At 47.8% G+C, this 21,981-nt stretch overlaps 1 protein-coding gene across 5 annotated transcripts in view; it reads left to right on the forward strand.

The window, feature by feature from the left end:
* The window catches only part of IGSF9 (immunoglobulin superfamily member 9), a 97,343-nt gene that overhangs the window by 58,897 nt on the left and 16,465 nt on the right, over positions 1-21,981 (forward strand). For 3 of the 5 annotated variants that reach the window (XM_040411386.1, XM_040411385.1, XM_040411388.1), the window contains exons 8-17: positions 6,149-6,294; positions 6,466-6,608; positions 9,398-9,538; positions 9,618-9,734; positions 14,928-15,078; positions 16,964-17,087; positions 19,176-19,351; positions 19,497-19,747; positions 21,012-21,096; positions 21,496-21,669. In XM_040411386.1, coding sequence (XP_040267320.1) covers positions 6,149-6,294; positions 6,466-6,608; positions 9,398-9,538; positions 9,618-9,734; positions 14,928-15,078; positions 16,964-17,087; positions 19,176-19,351; positions 19,497-19,747; positions 21,012-21,096; positions 21,496-21,669 — 1,508 coding nt within the window. The remainder of the gene's footprint in view (positions 1-6,148; positions 6,295-6,465; positions 6,609-9,397; positions 9,539-9,617; positions 9,735-14,927; positions 15,079-16,963; positions 17,088-19,175; positions 19,352-19,496; positions 19,748-21,011; positions 21,097-21,495; positions 21,670-21,981) is intronic. The other 2 variants (XM_040411389.1, XM_040411387.1) reach the window with 2 other exon arrangements.

Consider the following 21,981-nt stretch of genomic DNA (forward strand, 5'->3'; position numbering starts at 1 on the left):
TGTGATACTGTCTGCTGAGCTGTGTATCTAATCCTATCCTGTGTGATACAGTCTGTGAGTTGTGTATCTAATCCTATCATGTGTGATACTGACTGCTGAGCTGTGTATCTAATCCTATCCTGTGTGATACTGTCTGCTGAGCTGTGTATCTAATCCTATCCTGTGTGATACAGTCTGCTGAGCTGTGTATCTAATCCTATCCTGTGTGATACTGTCTGCTGAGCAGTGTATCTAATCCTGTCCTGTGTGATACTGTCTGCTGAGCTATGTATCTAATCCTATCCTGTGTGATACAGTCTGCTGAGCTGTGTATCTAATCCTATCCTGTGTGATACTGTCTGCTGAGCTGTGTATCTAATCCTATCCTGTGTGATACAGTCTGCTGAGCTGTGTATCTAATCCTCTCCTGTGTGATACTGACTGCTGAGCTGTGTATCTAATCCTATCCTGTGTGATACTGTCTGCTGAGCTGTGTATCTAATCCTGTCATGTGTGATGCAGTCTGCTGAGCTGTGTATCTAATCCTATCCTGTGTGATACTGTCTGCTGAGCTCTGTATCTAATCCTATCCTGTGTGATACTGACTGCTGAGCTGTGTATCTAATCCTATCCTGTGTGATACTGACTGCTGAGCTGTGTATCTAATCCTATCCTGTGTGATACTGCCTGCTGAGCTGTGTATCTAATCCTATCCTGTGTGATACTGTCTGATGAGCTGTGTATCTAATCCTATCCTGTGTGATACTGTCTGCTGAGCTGTGTATCTCATCCCGTCCTGTGTGATACAGTCTGCTGAGCTGTGTATCTAATCCTATCCTGTGTGATACAGTCTGCTGAGCTGTGTATCTAATCCTATCCTGTGTGATACTGTCTGCTGAGCTGTGTATCTAATCCTATCCTGTGTGATACTGTCTGCTGAGCTGTGTATCTAATCCTATCCTGTGTGATACTGTCTGCTGAGCTGTGTATCTAATCCTATCCTGTGTGATACTGTCTGCTGAGCTGTGTATCTAATCCTATCCTGTCTGATACTGCCTGCTGAGCTGTGTATCTAATCCTGTCCTGTGTGATACTGTCTGCTGAGCTTTGTATCTAATCCTATCCTGTGTGATACTGTCTGCTGAGCCGTGTATCTCATCCCGTCCTGTGTGATACTGCCTGCTGAGCTGTGTATCTCATCCCGTCCTGTGTGATACAGTCTGCTGAGCTGTGTATCTAATCCTCTCCTGTGTGATACTGACTACTGAGCTGTGTATCTAATCCTATCCTGTGTGATACTGTATGCTGAGCTGTGTATCTAATCCTATCCTGTGTGATACTGTCTGCTGAGCTGTGTATCTAATCCTATCCTGTGTGATACAGTCTGCTGAGCTGTGTATCTAATCCTATCCTGTGTGATACTGTCTGCTGAGCTGTGTATCTAATCCTGTCATGTGTGATACTGTCTGCTGAGCTGTGTATCTAATCCTATCCTGTGTGATACAGTCTGCTGAGCTGTGTATCTAATCCTCTCCTGTGTGATACTGACTACTGAGCTGTGTATCTAATCCTATCCTGTGTGATACTGTATGCTGAGCTGTGTATCTAATCCTATCCTGTGTGATACTGTCTGCTGAGCTGTGTATCTAATCCTATCCTGTGTGATACAGTCTGCTGAGCTGTGTATCTAATCCTATCCTGTGTGATACTGTCTGCTGAGCTGTGTATCTCATCCCGTCCTGTGTGATACTGTCTGCTGAGCTGTGTATCTAATCCTATCCTGTGTGATACTGACTGCTGAGCCGTGTATCTCATCCTGTCCTGTGTGATACTGTCTGCTGAGCTGTGTATCTAATCCTATCCTGTGTGATACTGCCTGCTGAGCCGTGTATCTCATCCTGTCCTGTGTGATACTGTCTGCTGAGCTGTGTATCTAATCCCGTCCTGTGTGATACTGCCTGCTGAGCCGTGTATCTCATCCCGTCCTGTGTGATACTGTCTGCTGAGCTGTGTATCTAATCCTATCCTGTGTGATACTGTCTGCTGTATCTAATCCTCTCCTGTGTGATACTGTCTGCTGAGCTGTGTATCTAATCCTATCCTGTGTGATACTGTCTGCTGAGCTGTGTATCTAATCCTATCCTGTGTGATACTGTCTGCTGAGCTGTGTATCTATCCTCTCCTGTGTGATACTGTCTGCTGAGCTGTGTATCTAATCCTATCCTGTGTGATACTGTCTGCTGAGCTGTGTATCTCATCCCGTCCTGTGTGATACTGCCTGCTGAGCTGTGTATCTCATCCCGTCCTGTGTGATACTGCCTGCTGAGCTGTGTATCTAATCCTATGCTGTGTGATACTGTCTGCTCAGCTGTGTATCTCATCCTGTCCTGTGTGATACTGTCTGCTGAGCTGTGTATCTAACCCTATCCTGTGTGATACTGTCTGCTGAGCTGTGTATCTAATCCTATCCTGTGTGATACTGTCTGCTGAGCTGTGTATCTAATCCTATCCTGTGTGATACTGACTGCTGAGCTGTGTATCTAATCCTATCCTGTGTGATACTGTCTGCTGAGCTGTGTATCTAATCCTATCCTGTGTGATACTGTCTGCTGAGCTGTGTATCTAATCCTCTCCTGTGTGATACTGTCTGCTGAGCTTTGTATCTAATCCTATCCTGTGTGATACTGACTGCTGAGCCGTGTATCTCATCCCGTCCTGTGTGATACTGCCTGCTGAGCTGTGTATCTCATCCCGTCCTGTGTGATACAGTCTGCTGAGCTGTGTATCTCATCCCGTCCTGTGTGATACTGCCTGCTGAGCTGTGTATCTAATCCTATCCTGTGTGATACTGACTGCAGAGCTGTGTATCTAATCCTATCCTGTGTGATACTGTCTGCTGAGCTGTGTATCTAATCCTATCCTGTGTGATACTGTCTGCTGAGCTGTGTATCTAATCCTATCCTGTGTGATACTGTCTGCTGAGCTGTGTATCTAATCCTATCCTGTGTGATACAGTCTGCTGAGCTTTGTATCTAATCCTATCCTGTGTGATACTGTCTGCTGAGCCGTGTATCTCATCCCGTCCTGTGTGATACTGCCTGCTGAGCCGTGTATCTCATCCCGTCCTGTGTGATACTGCCTGCTGAGCTGTGTATCTCATCCCGTCCTGTGTGATACTGCCTGCTGAGCTGTGTATCTAATCCTATCCTGTGTGATACTGTCTGCTGAGCTGTGTATCTAATCCTATCCTGTGTGATACAGTCTGCTGAGCTTTGTATCTAATCCTATCCTGTGTGATACTGTCTGCTGAGCCGTGTATCTAATCCTATCCTGTCTGATACTGTCTGATGAGCTGTGTATCTAATCCTATCCTGTGTGATACTGACTGCTGAGCTGTGTATCTAATCCTATCCTGTGTGATACTGACTGCTGAGCTGTGTATCTAATCCTATCCTGTGTGATACTGCCTGCTGAGCTGTGTATCTCATCCCGTCCTGTGTGATACTGCCTGCTGAGCTGTGTATCTAATCCTATCCTGTGTGATATTGTCTGCTGAGCTGTGTATCTAATCCTATCCTGTGTGATACTGACTGCAGAGCTGTGTATCTAATCCTATCCTGTGTGATACTGTCTGCTGAGCTGTGTATCTAATCCTATCCTGTCTGATACTGTCTGATGAGCTGTGTATCTAATCCTATCCTGTGTGATACTGACTGCTGAGCTGTGTATCTAATCCTATCCTGTGTGATACTGTCTGCTGAGCTGTGTATCTAATCCTATCCTGTGTGATACTGTCTGCTGAGCTGTGTATCTAATCCTATCCTGTGTGATACTGTCTGCTGAGCTGTGTATCTAATCCTATCCTGTGTGATACAGTCTGCTGAGCTTTGTATCTAATCCTATCCTGTGTGATACTGTCTGCTGAGCCGTGTATCTAATCCTATCCTGTCTGATACTGTCTGATGAGCTGTGTATCTAATCCTATCCTGTGTGATACTGACTGCTGAGCTGTGTATCTAATCCTATCCTGTGTGATACTGACTGCTGAGCTGTGTATCTAATCCTATCCTGTGTGATACTGCCTGCTGAGCTGTGTATCTAATCCTATCCTGTGTGATACTGTCTGCTGAGCTGTGTATCTAATCCTATCCTGTGTGATACTGTCTGCTGAGCTGTGTATCTAATCCTGTCCTGTGTGATACTGTCTGCTGAGCTGTGTATCTCATCCTATCCTGTGTGATACAGCCTGCTGAGCTGTGTATCTCATCCCGTCCTGTGTGATACTGTCTGAGCTGTGTATCTCATCCCGTCCTGTGTGATACTGTCTGAGCCGTGTATCTCATCCCGTCCTGTGTGATACAGTCTGAGCTGTGTATCTCATCCTCTCCTGTGTGATACTGCCTGCTGAGCCGTGTATCTCATCCCGTCCTGTGTGATACTGACTGCTGAGCTGTGTATCTAATCCTATCCTGTGTGATACTGACTGCTGAGCTGTGTATCTAATCCTATCCTGTGTGATACTGTCTGCTGAGCTGTGTATCTAATCCTATCCTGTGTGATACTGTCTGCTGAGCTGTGTATCTAATCCTCTCCTGTGTGATACAGACTGCTGAGCTGTGTATCTAATCCTATCCTGTGTGATACTGACTGCTGAGCTGTGTATCTAATCCTCTCCTGTGTGATACTGTCTGCTGAGCTGTGTATCTCATCCTATCCTGTGTGATACTGCCTGCTGAGCTGTGTATCTCATCCCGTCCTGTGTGATACTGTCTGAGCTGTGTATCTCATCCCGTCCTGTGTGATACTGCCTGCTGAGCTGTGTATCTAATCCTATCCTGTGTGATACCGTCTGCTGAGCTGTGTATCTAATCCTATCCTGTGTGATACTGTCTGCTGAGCTGTGTATCTAATCCTATCCTGTGTGATACTGTCTGCTGAGCTGTGTATCTAATCCTATCCTGTGTGATACTGTCTGCTGAGCTGTGTATCTCATCCCGTCCTGTGTGATACTGCCTGCTGAGCCGTGTATCTCATCCCGTCCTGTGTGATACTGTCTGAGCTGTGTATCTCATCCCGTCCTGTGTGATACCGTCTGCTGAGCTGTGTATCTCATCCCGTCCTGTGTGATACTGTCTGAGCTGTGTATCTCATCCCGTCCTGTGTGATACCGTCTGCTGAGCTGTGTATCTCATCCCGTCCTGTGTGATACTGTCTGAGCTGTGTATCTCATCCCGTCCTGTGTGATACTGCCTGCTGAGCTGTGTATCTAATCCTATCCTGTGTGATACCGTCTGCTGAGCTGTGTATCTAATCCTATCCTGTGTGATACTGTCTGCTGAGCTGTGTATCTAATCCTATCCTGTGTGATACAGTCTGCTGAGCTTTGTATCTAATCCTATCCTGTGTGATACTGTCTGCTGAGCCGTGTATCTAATCCTATCCTGTCTGATACTGTCTGATGAGCTGTGTATCTAATCCTATCCTGTGTGATACTGACTGCTGAGCTGTGTATCTAATCCTATCCTGTGTGATACTGACTGCTGAGCTGTGTATCTAATCCTATCCTGTGTGATACTGCCTGCTGAGCTGTGTATCTAATCCTATCCTGTGTGATACTGTCTGCTGAGCTGTGTATCTAATCCTATCCTGTGTGATACTGTCTGCTGAGCTGTGTATCTAATCCTGTCCTGTGTGATACTGTCTGCTGAGCTGTGTATCTCATCCTATCCTGTGTGATACAGCCTGCTGAGCTGTGTATCTCATCCCGTCCTGTGTGATACTGTCTGAGCTGTGTATCTCATCCCGTCCTGTGTGATACTGTCTGAGCCGTGTATCTCATCCCGTCCTGTGTGATACAGTCTGCTGAGCTGTGTATCTCATCCCGTCCTGTGTGATACTGTCTGAGCCGTGTATCTCATCCCGTCCTGTGTGATACAGTCTGCTGAGCTGTGTATCTCATCCCGTCCTGTGTGATACTGTCTGAGCTGTGTATCTCATCCCGTCCTGTGTGATACCGTCTGCTGAGCTGTGTATCTCATCCCGTCCTGTGTGATACTGTCTGAGCTGTGTATCTCATCCCGTCCTGTGTGATACCGTCCCCCCAGCACTACTTCCCCATCATGCGCACTACTCCCCTCGCCTGTATGATACCCATAGATTTCTCTTCCAGCCGCCTCCAGTCTCGGGTTCGTATTATGGTGGATGGGAGTTTTTTGCTCCAACAAGTCGCCCCTGAGGATTCTGGGAAATACACTTGCATCCCCAGCAACGGGATGTGGAAGTCTCCGTCTGCCTCTGCCTACCTCACTGTACTGCGTAGGTACCAGCTCCTGAACAAGCCGCCTGCGCACAGTGGGCTCTGCTGTGCTGCCTTGTGGGAGATGTAGTGTTTGCTGTAGAGTCCTCACTGACCCTGTGTACTGGAGGGGGCCATACCCTCATGCTTGCTATTACACCTGGTTCATTATAGCGCCATCCTCCTTTTAGATCCCGCCTACGTGACTGACATGCCGCCAGAAACCTTCCTGCCCGTCGGAATGAGGGGTGTGATCCGGTGCCCCGCCAGAGCCAACCCACCCTTGTTATCTGTCAACTGGACCAAGGATGGGGCTCCTCTGGATCTCGATAAGGTATAAACCACGTACTGGTGTTAGGAATGGGGGCGGGGCTGTGACAACCTCTCAGACAGGATGTACAGGCAGGTTGTCAGCAGTAATAGATGTTCCTGTAGTATAAGGTGTGGATTACATGTCATTATATCAGTGATGTCATCAGCAGGGGGCGGGGCTGTGACTACCTCTCAGACAGGATGTACAGGCAGGTTGTCAGCAGTAATAGATGTTCCTGTAGTATAAGGTGTGGGTCACATGTCATTATATCAGTGATGTCATCAGCAGGGGGCGGGGCTGTGACTACCTCTCAGACATGATATACAGGCAGGTTGTCAGCAGTAATAGATGTTCCTGTAGTATAAGGTGTGGATCACATGTCATTATACCAGTGATGTCATCAGCAGGGGTGGAGCTGTGACTACCTCTCAGACAGGATGTACAGGCAGGTTGTCAGCAGTAATAGATGTTCCTGTAGTATAAAGTGTGTGGATCATTATATCAGTGATGTCATCAGCAGGGGGCGGGGCCGTGACTACCTCTCAGACAGATATACAGGCAGGTTGTCGGCAGTAATAGATGTTCCTGTAGTATAAGGTGTGGATCACATGTCATTATACCAGTGATGTCATCAGCAGGGGGCGGGGCTGTGACTACCTCTCAGACAGGATGTACAGGCAGGTTGTCGGCAGTAATAGATGTTCCTGTAGTATAAAGTGTGTGGATCATTATATCAGTGATGTCATCAGCAGGGGGCGGGGCCGTGACTACCTCTCAGACAGATATACAGGCAGGTTGTCGGCAGTAATAGATGTTCCTGTAGTATAAGGTGTGGATCACATGTCATTATACCAGTGATGTCATCAGCAGGGGGCGGGGCTGTGACTACCTCTCAGACAGATATACAGGCAGGTTGTCAGCAGTAATAGATGTTCCTGTAGTATAAGGCGTGGGGATCACATGTCATTATATCAGTGATGTCATCAGCAGGGGGCGGGGCTGTGACTACCTCTCAGACAGGATGTACAGGCAGGTTGTCAGCAGTAATAGATGTTCCTGTAGTATAAGGTGTGGGTCACATGTCATTATATCAGTGATGTCATCAGCAGGGGGCGGGGCTGTGACTACCTCTCAGACATAATATACAGGCAGGTTGTCAGCAGTAATAGATGTTCCTGTAGTATAAGGTGTGGGTCACATGTCATTATATCAGTGATGTCATCAGCAGGGGGCGGGGCTGTGACTACCTTTCAGACAGATATACAGGCAGGTTGTCGGCAGTAATAGATGTTCCTGTAGTATAAGGTGTGGATCACATGTCATTATATCAGTGATGTCATCAGCAGGGGGCGGGGCTGTGACTACCTCTCAGACAGGATATACAGGCAGGTTGTCAGCAGTAATAGATGTTCCTGTAGTATAAGGTGTGGGTCACATGTCATTATATCAGTGATGTCATCAGCAGGGGGCGGGGCTGTGACAACCTCTCAGACAGGATGTACAGGCAGGTTGTCAGCAGTAATAGATGTTCCTGTAGTATAAGGCGTGGGGATCACATGTCATTATATCAGTGATGTCATCAGCAGGGGGCGGGGCTGTGACTACCTCTCAGACAGGATGTACAGGCAGGTTGTCAGCAGTAATAGATGTTCCTGTAGTATAAGGTGTGGGTCACATGTCATTATATCAGTGATGTCATCAGCAGGGGGCGGGGCTGTGACAACCTCTCAGACAGGATGTACAGGCAGGTTGTCAGCAGTAATAGATGTTCCTGTAGTATAAGGCGTGGGGATCACATGTCATTATATCAGTGATGTCATCAGCAGGGGGCGGGGCTGTGACTACCTCTCAGACAGGATGTACAGGCAGGTTGTCAGCAGTAATAGATGTTCCTGTAGTATAAGGTGGGGATCACATGTCATTATATCAGTGATGTCATCAGCAGGGGGCGGGGCTGTGACTACCTCTCAGACAGGATATACAGGCAGGTTGTCAGCAGTAATAGATGTTCCTGTAGTATAAGGTGTGGATCACATGTCATTATATCAGTGATGTCATCAGCAGGGGGCGGGGCTGTGACTACCTCTCAGACATGATATACAGGCAGGTTGTCAGCAGTAATAGATGTTCCTGTAGTATAAGGTGGGGATCACATGTCATTATATCAGTGATGTCATCAGCAGGGGGCGGGGCTGTGACTACCTCTCAGACAGGATGTACAGGCAGGTTGTCAGCAGTAATAGATGTTCCTGTAGTATAAGGTGTGGATCACATATCATTATATCAGTGATGTCATCAGCAGGGGGCGGGGCTGTGACTACCTCTCAGACAGATATACAGGCAGGTTGTCAGCAGTAATAGATGTTCCTGTAGTATAAGGTGTGGATCACATATCATTATATCAGTGATGTCATCAGCAGGGGGCGGGGCTGTGACTACCTCTCAGACAGATATACAGGCAGGTTGTCAGCAGTAATAGATGTTCCTGTAGTATAAGGTGTGGATCACATATCATTATATCAGTGATGTCATCAGCAGGGGGCGGGGCTGTGACTACCTCTCAGACAGGATGTACAGGCAGGTTGTCAGCAGTAATAGATGTTCCTGTAGTATAAGGTGTGGGTCACATATCATTATATCAGTGATGTCATCAGCAGGGGGCGGGGCTGTGACTACCTCTCAGACAGGATGTACAGGCAGGTTGTCGGCAGTAATAGCTGGTGTCGGTGATGTCAGTAATGGGGCGGGGCCGGGGTTCCTGACTGGAGCAGACCTCAGTTGGTCCAGCATAACATGTTCCTCTTTCCTAGTTCCCTGGATGGTACCTACAAGAGGACGGGTCTATCGTGGTGGCCATGGGTAATGACGACGCTCCTGGTACTTACACCTGTACCCCATACAACAGCTATGGCACAGCCGGCAAGTCACTGCCCACCATGGTGATCTTAAAGGTACAGTAACGCAGCAGGCAGTGTACTCTGTCAGTGTATTGAGATCTACTGTTTGTCTCACTGTTTGTCACATCACTAGGACCCTCCATCGTTCATCGATCTCCCGAAGGACGAGTACTTCCAGGATGTGGGCAGAGAGCTCACTGTCCCCTGCTCGGCAACAGGGGACCCTTCCCCCATCATCCGCTGGACCAAGGTGAGGGAGCTGCTGTGCTCCAGGATGTCGCACTTTTCCCTCATTCTCTTGAAGCCTGCAGCAGGTTTTCCTTCTATTTTGCCCTCTTCCTGTAAAGGACCCCCGCCGATCTGACTGATGGCCGATCCTGAGGATAGGTCATCAACATGGTAAACCGGACAACCCCCTATAATGCCTTCCTTGGCCTAGCAACATAACCTATAGACTCTGCCAATTGTGCACATCTGGACATTGCAAAATTTCAACTTTTCTTATCAAACTTTCTAAGTTGCAGTCCTCCTGTGGTCTGCAGCATGTCTGATCTTCAGGATTTCATTGTGTGTGTCTGTACGCTGTGCTACTTCTCCTGAGGTGCAGTCCTCCTGTGGTCTGCAGCCTGTCTGATCTTCAGGATTTCATTGTGTGTGTCTGTACGCTGTGCTACTTCTCCTGAGGAGCAGTCCTCCTGTGGTCTGCAGCCTGTCTGATCTTCAGGATTCCCTGGATTTCATTGTGTGTGTCTGTACGCTGTGCTACTTCTCCTGAGGAGCAGTCCTCCTGTGGTCTGCAGCATGTCTGATCTTCAGGATTTCATTGTGTGTGTCTGTACGCTGTGCTACTTCTCCTGAGGTGCAGTCCTCCTGTGGTCTGCAGCATGTCTGATCTTCAGGATTCCCTGGATTTCATTGTGTGTGTCTGTACGCTGTGCTACTTCTCCTGAGGAGCAGTCCTCCTGTGGTCTGCAACATGTCTGATCTTCAGGATTCCCTGGATTTCATTGTGTGTGTCTGTACGCTGTGCTACTTCTCCTGAGGTGCAGTCCTCCTGTGGTCTGCAGCATGTCTTATCTTCAGGATTTCCTGGATTTCATTGTGTCTGTCTGTACGCTGTACTACTTCTCCTGAGGTGCAGTCCTCCTATGGTCTGCAGCATGTCTGATCTTCAGGATTTCCTGGATTTCATTGTGTGTGTCTGTACGCTGTGCTACTTCTCCTGAGGTGCAGTTCTCCTGTGGTCTGCAGCATGTCTGATCTTCAGGATTTCCTGGATTTCATTGTGCGTGTCTGTACGCTGTGCTACTTCTCCCGAGGTGTAGTCCTCCTGTGGTCTGCAGCATGTCTGATCTTCAGGATTTCCTGGATTTCATTGTGCGTGTCTGTACGCTGTGCTACTTCTCCTGAGGAGCAGTCCTCCTGTGGTCTGCAGCATGTCTGATCTTCAGGATTTCCTGGATTTCATTGTGCGTGTCTGTACGCTGTGCTACTTCTCCCGAGGTGTAGTCCTCCTGTGGTCTGCAGCATGTCTGATCTTCAGGATTCCCCGGATTTCATTGTGTGTGTCTGTACGCTGTGCTACTTCTCCTGAGGTGCAGTTCTCCTGTGGTCTGCAGCATGTCTGATCTTCAGGATTTCCTGGATTTCATTGTCTGTGTCTGTACGCTGTGCTACTTCTCCTGAGGAGCAGTCCTCCTATGGTCTGCAGCATGTCTGATCTTCAGGATTTCCTGGATTTCATTGTGTGTATCTGTACGCTGTGCTACTTCTCCTGAGGTGCAGTCCTCCTGTGGTCTGCAGCATGTCTGATCTTCAGGATTTCCTGGATTTCATTGTGCGTGTCTGTACGCTGTGCTACTTCTCCCGAGGTGTAGTCCTCCTGTGGTCTGCAGCATGTATGATCTTCAGGATTTCCTGGATTTCATTGTGTGTGTCTGTACGCTGTGCTACTTCTCCTGAGGAGCAGTCCTCCTGTGGTCTGCAGCATGTCTGATCTTCAGGATTTCCTGGATTTCATTGTGTGTGTTTGTACGCTGTGCTACTTCTCCTGAGGAGCAGTCCTCCTATGGTCTGCAGCATGTCTGATCTTCAGGATTTCCTGGATTTCATTGTGTGTGTCTGTACGCTGTGCTACTTCTCCTGAGGTGCAGTCCTCCTGTGGTCTGCAGCATGTCTGATCTTCAGGATTCCCTGGATTTCATTGTGTGTGTCTGTACACTGTGCTACTTCTCCTGAGGTGCAGTCCTCCTGTGGTCTGCAGCATGTCTGATCTTCAGGATTTCCTGGATTTCATTGTGTGTGTCTGTACGCTGTGCTACTTCTCCTGAGGTGCAGTCCTCCTGTGGTCTGCAGCATGTCTGATCTTCAGGATGTCTTGGATTTCATTTTGTGTGTCTGTACGCTGTGCTACTTCTCCCGAGGTGTAGTCCTCCTGTGGTCTGCAGCATGTCTGATCTTCAGGATTCCCTGGATTTCATTGTGTGTGTCTGTACGCTGTGCTACTTCTCCTGAGGTGCAGTCCTCCTGTGGTCTGCAGCTTGTCTGATCTTCAGGATTTCCTGGATTTCATTGTGTGTGTCTGTACGCTGTGCTACTTCTCCTGAGGTGCAGTCCTCCTGTGGTCTGCAGCATGTCTGATCTTCAGGATTTCCTGGATTTCATTGTGTGTGTCTGTACGCTGTGCTACTTCTCCTGAGGTGCAGTCCTCCTGTGGTCTGCAGCATGTCTGATCTTCAGGATTCCCCGGATTTCATTGTGTGTGTCTATACGCTGTGCTACTTCTCCTGAGGTGCAGTCCTCCTGTGGTCTGCAGCATGTCTGATCTTCAGGATTTCCTGGATTTCATTGTGTGTGTCTGTACGCTGTGCTACTTCTCCTGAGGTGCAGTCCTCCTGTGGTCTGCAGCATGTCTGATCTTCAGGATTTCTTGGATTTCATTGTGTGTGTCTGTACGCTGTGCTACTTCTCCTGAGGTGCAGTCCTCCTGTGGTCTGCAGCATGTCTGATCTTCAGGATTTCCTGGATTTCATTGTGTGTGTCTGTACGCTGTGCTACTTCTCCTGAGGTGCAGTCCTCCTGTGGTCTGCAGCATGTCTGATCTTCAGGATTCCCCGGATTTCATTGTGTGTGTCTGTACGCTGCACTACTTCTCCTGAGGTGCAGTCCTCCTGTGGTCTGCAGCATGTCTGATCTTCAGGATGTCTTGGATTTCATTGTGTGTGTCTGTACGCTGTGCTACTTCTCCTGAGGAGCAGTCCTCCTGTGGTCTGCAGCATGTCTGATCTTCAGGATTTCCTGGATTTCATTGTGTGTGTTTGTACGCTGTGCTACTTCTCCTGAGGAGCAGTCCTCCTATGGTCTGCAGCATGTCTGATCTTCAGGATTTCCTGGATTTCATTGTGTGTGTCTGTACGCTGTGCTACTTCTCCTGAGGTGCAGTCCTCCTGTGGTCTGCAGCATGTCTGATCTTCAGGATTCCCTGGATTTCATTGTGTGTGTCTGTACGCTGTGCTACTTCTCCTGAGGTGCAGTCCTCCTGTGGTCTGCAGCATGTCTGATCTTCAGGATTTCCTGGATTTCATTGTGTGTGTCTATACGCTGTGCTACTTCTCCTGAGGTGCAGTCCTCCTGTGGTCTGCAGCATGTCTGATCTTCAGGATTCCCCGGATTTCATTGTGTGTGTCTATACGCTGTGCTACTTCTCCTGAGGTGCAGTCCTCCTGTGGTCTGCAGCATGTCTGATCTTCAGGATTTCCTGGATTTCATTGTGTGTGTCTGTACGCTGTGCTACTTCTCCTGAGGTGCAGTCCTCCTGTGGTCTGCAGCATGTCTGATCTTCAGGATTTCTTGGATTTCATTGTGTGTGTCTGTACGCTGTGCTACTTCTCCTGAGGTGCAGTCCTCCTGTGGTCTGCAGCATGTCTGATCTTCAGGATTTCCTGGATTTCATTGTGTGTGTCTGTACGCTGTGCTACTTCTCCTGAGGTGCAGTCCTCCTGTGGTCTGCAGCATGTCTGATCTTCAGGATTCCCCGGATTTCATTGTGTGTGTCTGTACGCTGCACTACTTCTCCTGAGGTGCAGTCCTCCTGTGGTCTGCAGCATGTCTGATCTTCAGGATGTCTTGGATTTCATTGTGTGTGTCTGTACGCTGTGCTACTTCTCCTGAGGAGCAGTCCTCCTATGGTCTGCAGCATGTCTGATCTTCAGGATTTCCTGGATTTCATTGTGTGTGTCTGTACGCTGTGCTACTTCTCCTGAGGTGCAGTCCTCCTGTGGTCTGCAGCATGTCTGATCTTCAGGATTCCCTGGATTTCATTGTGTGTGTCTGTACGCTGTGCTACTTCTCCTGAGGTGCAGTCCTCCTGTGGTCTGCAGCATGTCTGATCTTCAGGATTTCCTGGATTTCATTGTGTGTGTCTGTACGCTGTGCTACTTCTCCTGAGGTGCAGTCCTCCTGTGGTCTGCAGCATGTCTGATCTTCAGGATTTCATTGTGTGTGTCTGTACGCTGTGCTACTTCTCCTGAGGTGCAGTCCTCCTGTGGTCTGCAGCATGTCTGATCTTCAGGATTTCCTGGATTTCATTGTGTGTGTCTGTACGCTGTGCTACTTCTCCTGAGGTGCAGTCCTCCTGTGGTCTGCAGCATGTCTGATCTTCAGGATGTCTTGGATTTCATTTTGTGTGTCTGTACGCTGTGCTACTTCTCCCGAGGTGTAGTCCTCCTGTGGTCTGCAGCATGTCTGATCTTCAGGATTCCCTGGATTTCATTGTGTGTGTCTGTACGCTGTGCTACTTCTCCTGAGGTGCAGTCCTCCTGTGGTCTGCAGCTTGTCTGATCTTCAGGATTTCCTGGATTTCATTGTGTGTGTCTGTACGCTGTGCTACTTCTCCCGAGGTGTAGTCCTCCTGTGGTCTGCAGCATGTCTGATCTTCAGGATTTCCTGGATTTCATTGTGTGTGTCTGTACGCTGTGCTACTTCTCCTGAGGTGCAGTCCTCCTGTGGTCTGCAGCATGTCTGATCTTCAGGATTCCCCGGATTTCATTGTGTGTGTCTGTACGCTGTGCTACTTCTCCTGAGGTGCAGTCCTCCTGTGGTCTGCAGCATGTCTGATCTTCAGGATTTCCTGGATTTCATTGTGTGTGTCTGTACGCTGTGCTACTTCTCCTGAGGTGCAGTCCTCCTGTGGTCTGCAGCATGTCAGATCTTCAGGATTCCCCGGATTTCATTGTGTGTGTCTGTACGCTGCACTACTTCTCCTGAGGTGCAGTCCTCCTGTGGTCTGCAGCATGTCTGATCTTCAGGATGTCTTGGATTTCATTGTGTGTGTCTGTACGCTGTGCTACTTCTCCTGAGGTCTGCAGCAGAGTGTGACCACCACTGTGACCTCTGGCCAGTCAGCGGTGAATATTGCTCTGAGGGCGGTCTTTTTGTCCTGCAGTTGGGGATGCCCGGGAAAAGTGTTCCTCAAATGGACGTCAATGGCAGTTTGTTATTTCGACCACTCACCAAGGAGGAACATGGCGAATGGGAGTGCACAGCAGCCAATCATGTGGCAAGTATCAGTGCACGCACCGCCATCTTTGTTTTGGGTAAGTCATCTTTCCTTCCACACAGTGGTCAATAAAAGTTTTAGACTGGTGAAATTTCAAACAGAACTTACTGAAACTACAAAAACGTAAAGGCCCAAGGGATTTCTAAAAAATATTCGTAGACTTTTCTCAATATTTAAAACTCACCATAGTAAATAACAATGAAATAAAATGTAAAACAGGATATAGCACAGCGGTTAGGAACATTCATCCTTCTAGGGCGTCAGTAGGAGTATTGCGGAGTAATATTATTGTGTGCAATATATAGGAATCATCAGATAATATTACTACTACTATCATGTCATTGAAAGGGGAGGAGCAAAAGAACTATTTTGATTTATTATGACCATTTTATTATTATTCATTTTTTTTTGCATATTTTAAATGTAAAAAGAACATGTAATATGTGCAAAATACAATGCAGAAATCATTGATATTCATGAAAAAATCCTTCTAAATGTTAAAGGGGTTGTCCAGCCGTTACTATCGATGACCTATCGTCAAGATAGGTCATCAATATCAGATCAGCTGGGTAGCAGGTATGGGGTCAGCTGTTTGACGAGGAGGTGGTCAGAGCGGTGGGGGACCGGGTATCTGGTCAGTTGTTTGACGAGGAGGTGGTCAGATCGGTGGGAGAACTGGGTCAGCTGTCTGACAAGAGGGTGGTCAGATCGGTGGGGGTACCGGATATTGGGTCAGCTGTTTGACGAGGAGGTGGTCAGAGTGGCATGGGTACAGGGTATCGGGTCAGCTGTTTGACGAGTAGGTGGTCAGATCGGTTGGTGTACCGGGTCAGCTGTCTAACAAGGAGGTGGTCAGATCGGTGGGGGTACTGGGTATCGGGTCAGCTGTTTGATGAGGAAGTGGTCAGATCGCTGGGGGTACTGGGTCAGCTGTTTGATGAGGAGGTGGTCAGATCAGTGGGGGTACTGGGTATCGGGTCAGCTGTCTGACAAGGAGGTGGTCAGATCAGTGGTGGTATCAGGTACCGGGTCATCTGTCTGACGAGGAGGTGGTCAGATCAGCGGGGGTGCCGGGTCATCTGTCTGACGAGGAGGTGGTCAAATCGGCGGCCGTACCAGGTCAGCTGTCTGACGAGGAGGCGGTCAAATCGGCGGGGGCACCGGGTCAGCTGTCTGACGAGGAGGCGGTCAAATCGGCGGGGGCACCGGGTCAGCTGTCTGACGAGGAGGCGGTCAAATCGGCAGCCGTACCAATTCAGCTGTCTGAAGAGAAGGTGGTCAGATCGGCGGGGGTACTGGGTCAGCTGTCTGAAGAGAAGGTGGTCAGATCGGCGGGGGTACTGGGTCAGCTGTCTGAAGAGAAGGTGGTCAGATCGGCGGGGGTACTGGGTCAGCTGTCTGAAGAGAAGGTGGTCAGATCGGCGGGGAGCACTTTCAAGAAGACGTGCCGCGTAATGAAGAGGAAGCAGCGGGTGCCAGGTGTCGGACCCCCGCCAATCAGATGATAGGTCATCAACATTAACGCCTGGACAATACCAATACATGAAAGCATCTATAGATCTACAGCTTTGTGCCAGTTTTTTTGGCGTAAAAAAAAAAAAGAGTTTTGGCACAGCCATATATGTGCTAAAATCTGTAAGAAAATTCCCCTTCTTTTCATTAGTGGGCAGGGCTAAGTGAGAGGAGGCGTGGCCAGAAATGTTCTGACAAATGTATCAATTCTAAAGACAGAAAATGGCGCCAACAAAAGCACGGCACAAATCTGGGGCTGCTGGGAGCAAGCGTTGATTTCATTCTCTGTCTTCAGGATGGCTTAAGGACACGCCCCAAATTAGTTAAGAAGGCGGGGCCAGTGGTTATGTAATAACTGGATATGATAAGCCATGTATGACCCGTGCAGTGACTCTTCCGACCCTCCGCAGGCACCAGCCCGCACGCGGTCAGCAATGTTTCGGCCCAGCCACTGGTATCGGCGGTGAACATCAGCTGGGAGGCAGGCTTCGATGGCGGATACTTCCAGCGGTTCAGCGTTTGGTATGCTCCGCTGTGAGTCTTTTTCTACTAACATAGGACAGAGATGCATCTCCCAGGGGTGGAGCGTGACCCTTCTGCTCCGTATCACCCCTTATATTTACACCAGGATGGAAGGTTCCAATTAATTCTGCTTTTACAAAAATCAGGAAAAATGTATGGTTCTGTTTTTGCATGTCTACTCCTGGCTGCTCCAGGCTGTTTTTTTTTGCATTTTTATGGTTTTTGTAGGTAAAAAAAAACAAAAACACCAGCTCCATATATAGGAAATCTGTGCGGAAAAATCAGCAAGAAAAATGCCTGAATCAAAACCGAAAACCCTAAAAAGCAGAATTTCCTGGTGTTTTTTTACAAACCAAAGAAAGTTTTATATATTATAAAATACCAATTTGATTATTTTTTTGACATTTTGAGATTTTTGTGCACAGCGGATCCATCTCTCTAACACGGCGTAGTGTGTGGTGACTGTAGCGTACGTGGGGGGGTGATTTACACAGTCAGAGGTCAGGCTATGGGGCCAAAGGGAAGGAATTCTCAAAGAAAAATTATTAGCAATATTTCAAATAAAAAAAAATTAAAAAAAATGTTGATTTCATTTTGCCGACTTACCTTAATTCTTGATAAATCGAGAATTACCGCCAGGGTCTGCACCTCTGCTTTGTAAAATGTTCCCCCAATTTTCCCTTTGTATTAAAGGGGTTCTCTGTGAATCGGAAATTAAGAGGGATGCTCAACATGGAAAGTTATGAAAAATTCATTCCCCCCCCCCCCAATCCTAGAGAACCCCTTTAATTTTGTATATTACAAAATCCCGCCACAGATATCACATGAAAGTCTGCTATCTCCGCCGTTTCATCACTCAACATAATGACTGGCCATGTTGGGGACTACAGGTTGCCATTTTCCTCCTTCTAAAGGAAAGCTAATTTGCATAGTCTTCTTCCCATGGTGCATTGCCTCCGTACCTCAGCTCAGTCTCCTTAATGAGAACCAGAACCCCTCAGAGCAGCGTAGGCCGCCCTCAATGTATTTCATTGCCCAACATAATGACTGGCCATGTTGGGGACTACAGGTTGCCGTTTTCCTCCTTCTGAAGGAAAGCTAATTTGCATAGTCTTTTTCCCATGGTGCATTGCCTCCGTACCTCAGCTCAGTCTCCTTAATAAGAACCAGAACCCCTCAGAGCAGCGTAGGCCGCCCTCAATGTAGGATGAACCTGATGATCCTCGCAGGCCTCGGGAGATCTGGCAGACTTTCCTCTTATGTCTGTGGCCATCTTAAAGGGTTTCCACCTCCTGAATTTTTTTTTAAAGAATTTTCTTAAATGGGTTGATGCATCTCGCTGTTTCCATGGCCTAATGGGACTAAATGATCGCCCCACGTCACTACAGTGGGAGTTAAAGGAACAGCGGCGCGCCCGCCCGCCTGGGCCGGGGCTTAGTCCTATCTCACCAGGGAATCGGCGAGGTAGGACAACCCCTTGTCAGTGTAATTTCAAGTCAGACTGGTTGATAGGAATACACTGCGTGACAGCTTCCCGAGCAACCAGTCTGTCTCGTGCTACTCACGGCTTTCACCTGAAAACTGTGGGGTGTTAGACCATCTTCAGGTGGAGAACCCCTTTAACGTTTTCTTAAGATACCAGGACCACATCAACATGGTAGTACCACCCTGATTGTATATAGTAAAAGTGATGATGCAGTGTACTATATCAGTTAATCCCTCTTTTCAAGATCTCTGCTTGCTGTTATTGAATGGAATCTTTTTATGTACTTCCAGAGGATGAGAGCCTCCCCCAGTCCAGGTGATGATCACTCAGTAGCAAGGCTTGTTAGGCGGGGAAATTCTGCAGTAAATCCAAGGATTTCAAAATCTGAACCACAGAAAAAAAATTGTAAAAAACACTTGCTTCTAAAGTCCGCCGCAGAAAGCTGTGGATGAAATGTACGAGGATTACATACAATAACTGCAAGCAGAGATAGTACAAAGAGTATTAAATATATTATAAGCCTGCATTATCTGGAGTTCCCCTTTATACAGATGCCTCTAGCTTGAGTTGATTTGCCCCTAACCATTGTTGGATGTCTCTTGTGCTGCTGTCAGGGTAAAGCGGCTGTCACACGGGCACCACGAATGGATCTCCCTTTCGGCGCCGGTTGGAGCCAGTTCCTTGGTGGTGGAGAACCTTCAGGCCGACAGCCCCTACCAGTTCAGTGTTTTGTCCCAGAACAAGCTGGGCAGCGGGCCGTTCAGTGAGATTGTGACCGCCTCTCCTCTCAGTGAGTATACGGAAGAGACAAGAACCCTCCACTCCTGTCTGTCCGCCTTCGTTTTCCTCGTTGCCGGTGGTCTGCCCTCTTTCCGTCTCACAGCTCCTAACCTCTTTCTCTGTCTTCAATACTCACTACTATTTTGGCCTCTCAGGTGTCCCACCCACCACATTGCCTCCTCCTGTACCCACCACAGACTCTAGAGATACCCTCACCCCTCCTCGCTTCCTGGCAGCCAACGAGACGTCCCGTGGAGTGCTGCTGACGTGGGCACCTCCTCTGCGATCCTTGTATCCTCTACGTGGATACGGCCTAGAGTGTCGGCAGGATGAAGGAGACTGGGAGCTACTTGATGATGCCATACCCACAACGCAGACCGAGCTGCTCGTTCCTGGACTGGTTAAGGTGAGAAACCAGGGTAGACCACCATCACTTTCTGTGGCGAAAAAACCTGTTAAGGATTCGTGAACACACTACTGCCATGTGCACAGAGCCTTACAGGAACACATGTAGGCCCTGAGGTTCCATAAGCATGCAGTGTGCCGCCATATGGTGCTTCCAATACAACACTCTTTAAAAGAAAATATATTTTTCCCCTAGAGAAAGGGTACTCAAGTAGTTATGGTATAGGTGAGGGTCCAGGTTGAACATAGACGCCTAGAATTATCAAGACCCCTAAAATTCATTAGGTCCTTAAACTTCTTTCAGACCTTACACCAGATCTCTAAAGCTAATCAGACCCCTAAGATTAATTCAGACCCTAAACTAGACACCAGTAATTAAAAAGACCCCAGACCAGACTTAAAAATAAACCCAGACTCCAAACTAGACTCCTAAAATTAATTCACACCCCAGACCAGACTCCTAAAATTAATTCACACCCCAGACCAGACTCCTAAAATTAATTCACACCCCAGACCAGACTCCTTAAATTTATTCACACCCCATACCAGACTCCTTAAATTAATTCACATCCCAGACCAGACTCCTAAAATTTATTCACACCCCATACCAGACTCCTTAAATTAATTCACACCCCAGACCAGACTCCTAAAATTAATTCACACCCCAGACCAGACTCCTAAAATTAATTCACACCCCAGACCAGACTCCTAAAATTAATTCACACCCCAGACCAGACTCCTTAAATTAATTCACACCCCAGACCAGACTCCTAAAATTAATTCAGACCCCAGACCAGACATAAAATAGAAATCTATACTCATCGTTCCCTAGTCCTTTTAATTCTAGCCGTTGCTACATAAAACGTCCTGATGCTAGATCGGGGCCAGTCAGTGGTTCCACTAGGTGTATGTTTCGGAGGAGACTTCTATGAAGGACGGTCTTCGGGGTTCAGAGGACTGTTCTCCACCATGTAAGTGCCCCCATCCTAGAAGAAAATACTATCTGTCATAGGGTGTCTGATGAAGTGCACCACAATGTTTTCTGTTAGAACAGTGCGGCTCCACAATATGGCCTGTGCATTAGACCTCCGAGGCACAGACATGTTGATGGCCGGATCTACATACATAGCTACACCTGTATCTGTGCCTAGTTTACATGGCGTACGTCTGTGTCCTGGGTGCAGCAGCGACACGGGCACCCCCTCCATTTACCCACCGTGTGAGGAATACAGCCCTAAACTAAATGCGGCTTGTTTGTTTTCCAGGACGCCATGTACGAGTTCCGCCTGGTGGCGTTTGCTGGGGATTACATCAGCGATCCCAGTAACTCTGTCAATATCTCTACAGCAGGTGAGTGGAGAAGAAGCCACTAGATGGCGCTGCATCCAAACAAGAATCAGCCATTTATAAGGTAGTTCAATCCCCAGAGCTGAACTCTTCTCACCTTAAGAATGCAACATATTTTTTTTTTTGCTATAATAAAGGACTTTTAAAACTTTCTTTTAACTTTTTTTAAAATATTTAGGTCCGCCCGGCATTGAATAGTATGCTACAGCAACCTGAATTTGACTATAATATTTCTAATATGCTTGCCTTTAAAGGGGTTGTCTGTCCAATAAATACGATTTTGAAAAGTCTAAGGGTCAGAATTCAGTAAAATGATCCCCCGCCAGTGTGACCTCAGCCTATGAGACTCTATGTGATGAGCTGGACATGCCCACTGATTTCTTGTGCCAAACTGTTCTACAGGGATGAAAGTCTACCCCTCGCAGACAGAGCATCCGGAGGTCCAGCAGAAGTCCCTGATGGCGGGTGTAGTTGGGGGTGCCTGTTTCCTTACCCTGGCGGTTATCCTCAGCACCATAGTGGCCTGTTGGATGAACCAGCGCCGGGCCAGACGAAGGCGCAAACGGAGGCAGCAAGGTAAGACAATACGATGGACCATTCAACTAGTTAGAAGTTAATTTAGCAACCTGCAAGATGAGGATGAAAGATCTTTACATGATGCCCCATGATCCTTCCAAGACATCTGAAAGGAATACACTGCTTAGGAACAAATAGGTCTACCTGTTGAAACCAAAAGGACAGTAGAGTTGGGTTCTGAAGACTGGTCTGTTTAGTTTGATCCATTTGATGCCTATACTTATAGAAGTATAGTCTGTATTCCTTAATATAGTTATACCTGGTAATAGACATGGTGATGGATGCTGTGATGGGGGTATGACCAGAACATTG

This window comes from Bufo bufo, chromosome 11 (assembly GCF_905171765.1).
Source record: "Bufo bufo chromosome 11, aBufBuf1.1, whole genome shotgun sequence".
NCBI lineage: Eukaryota > Metazoa > Chordata > Amphibia > Anura > Bufonidae > Bufo > Bufo bufo.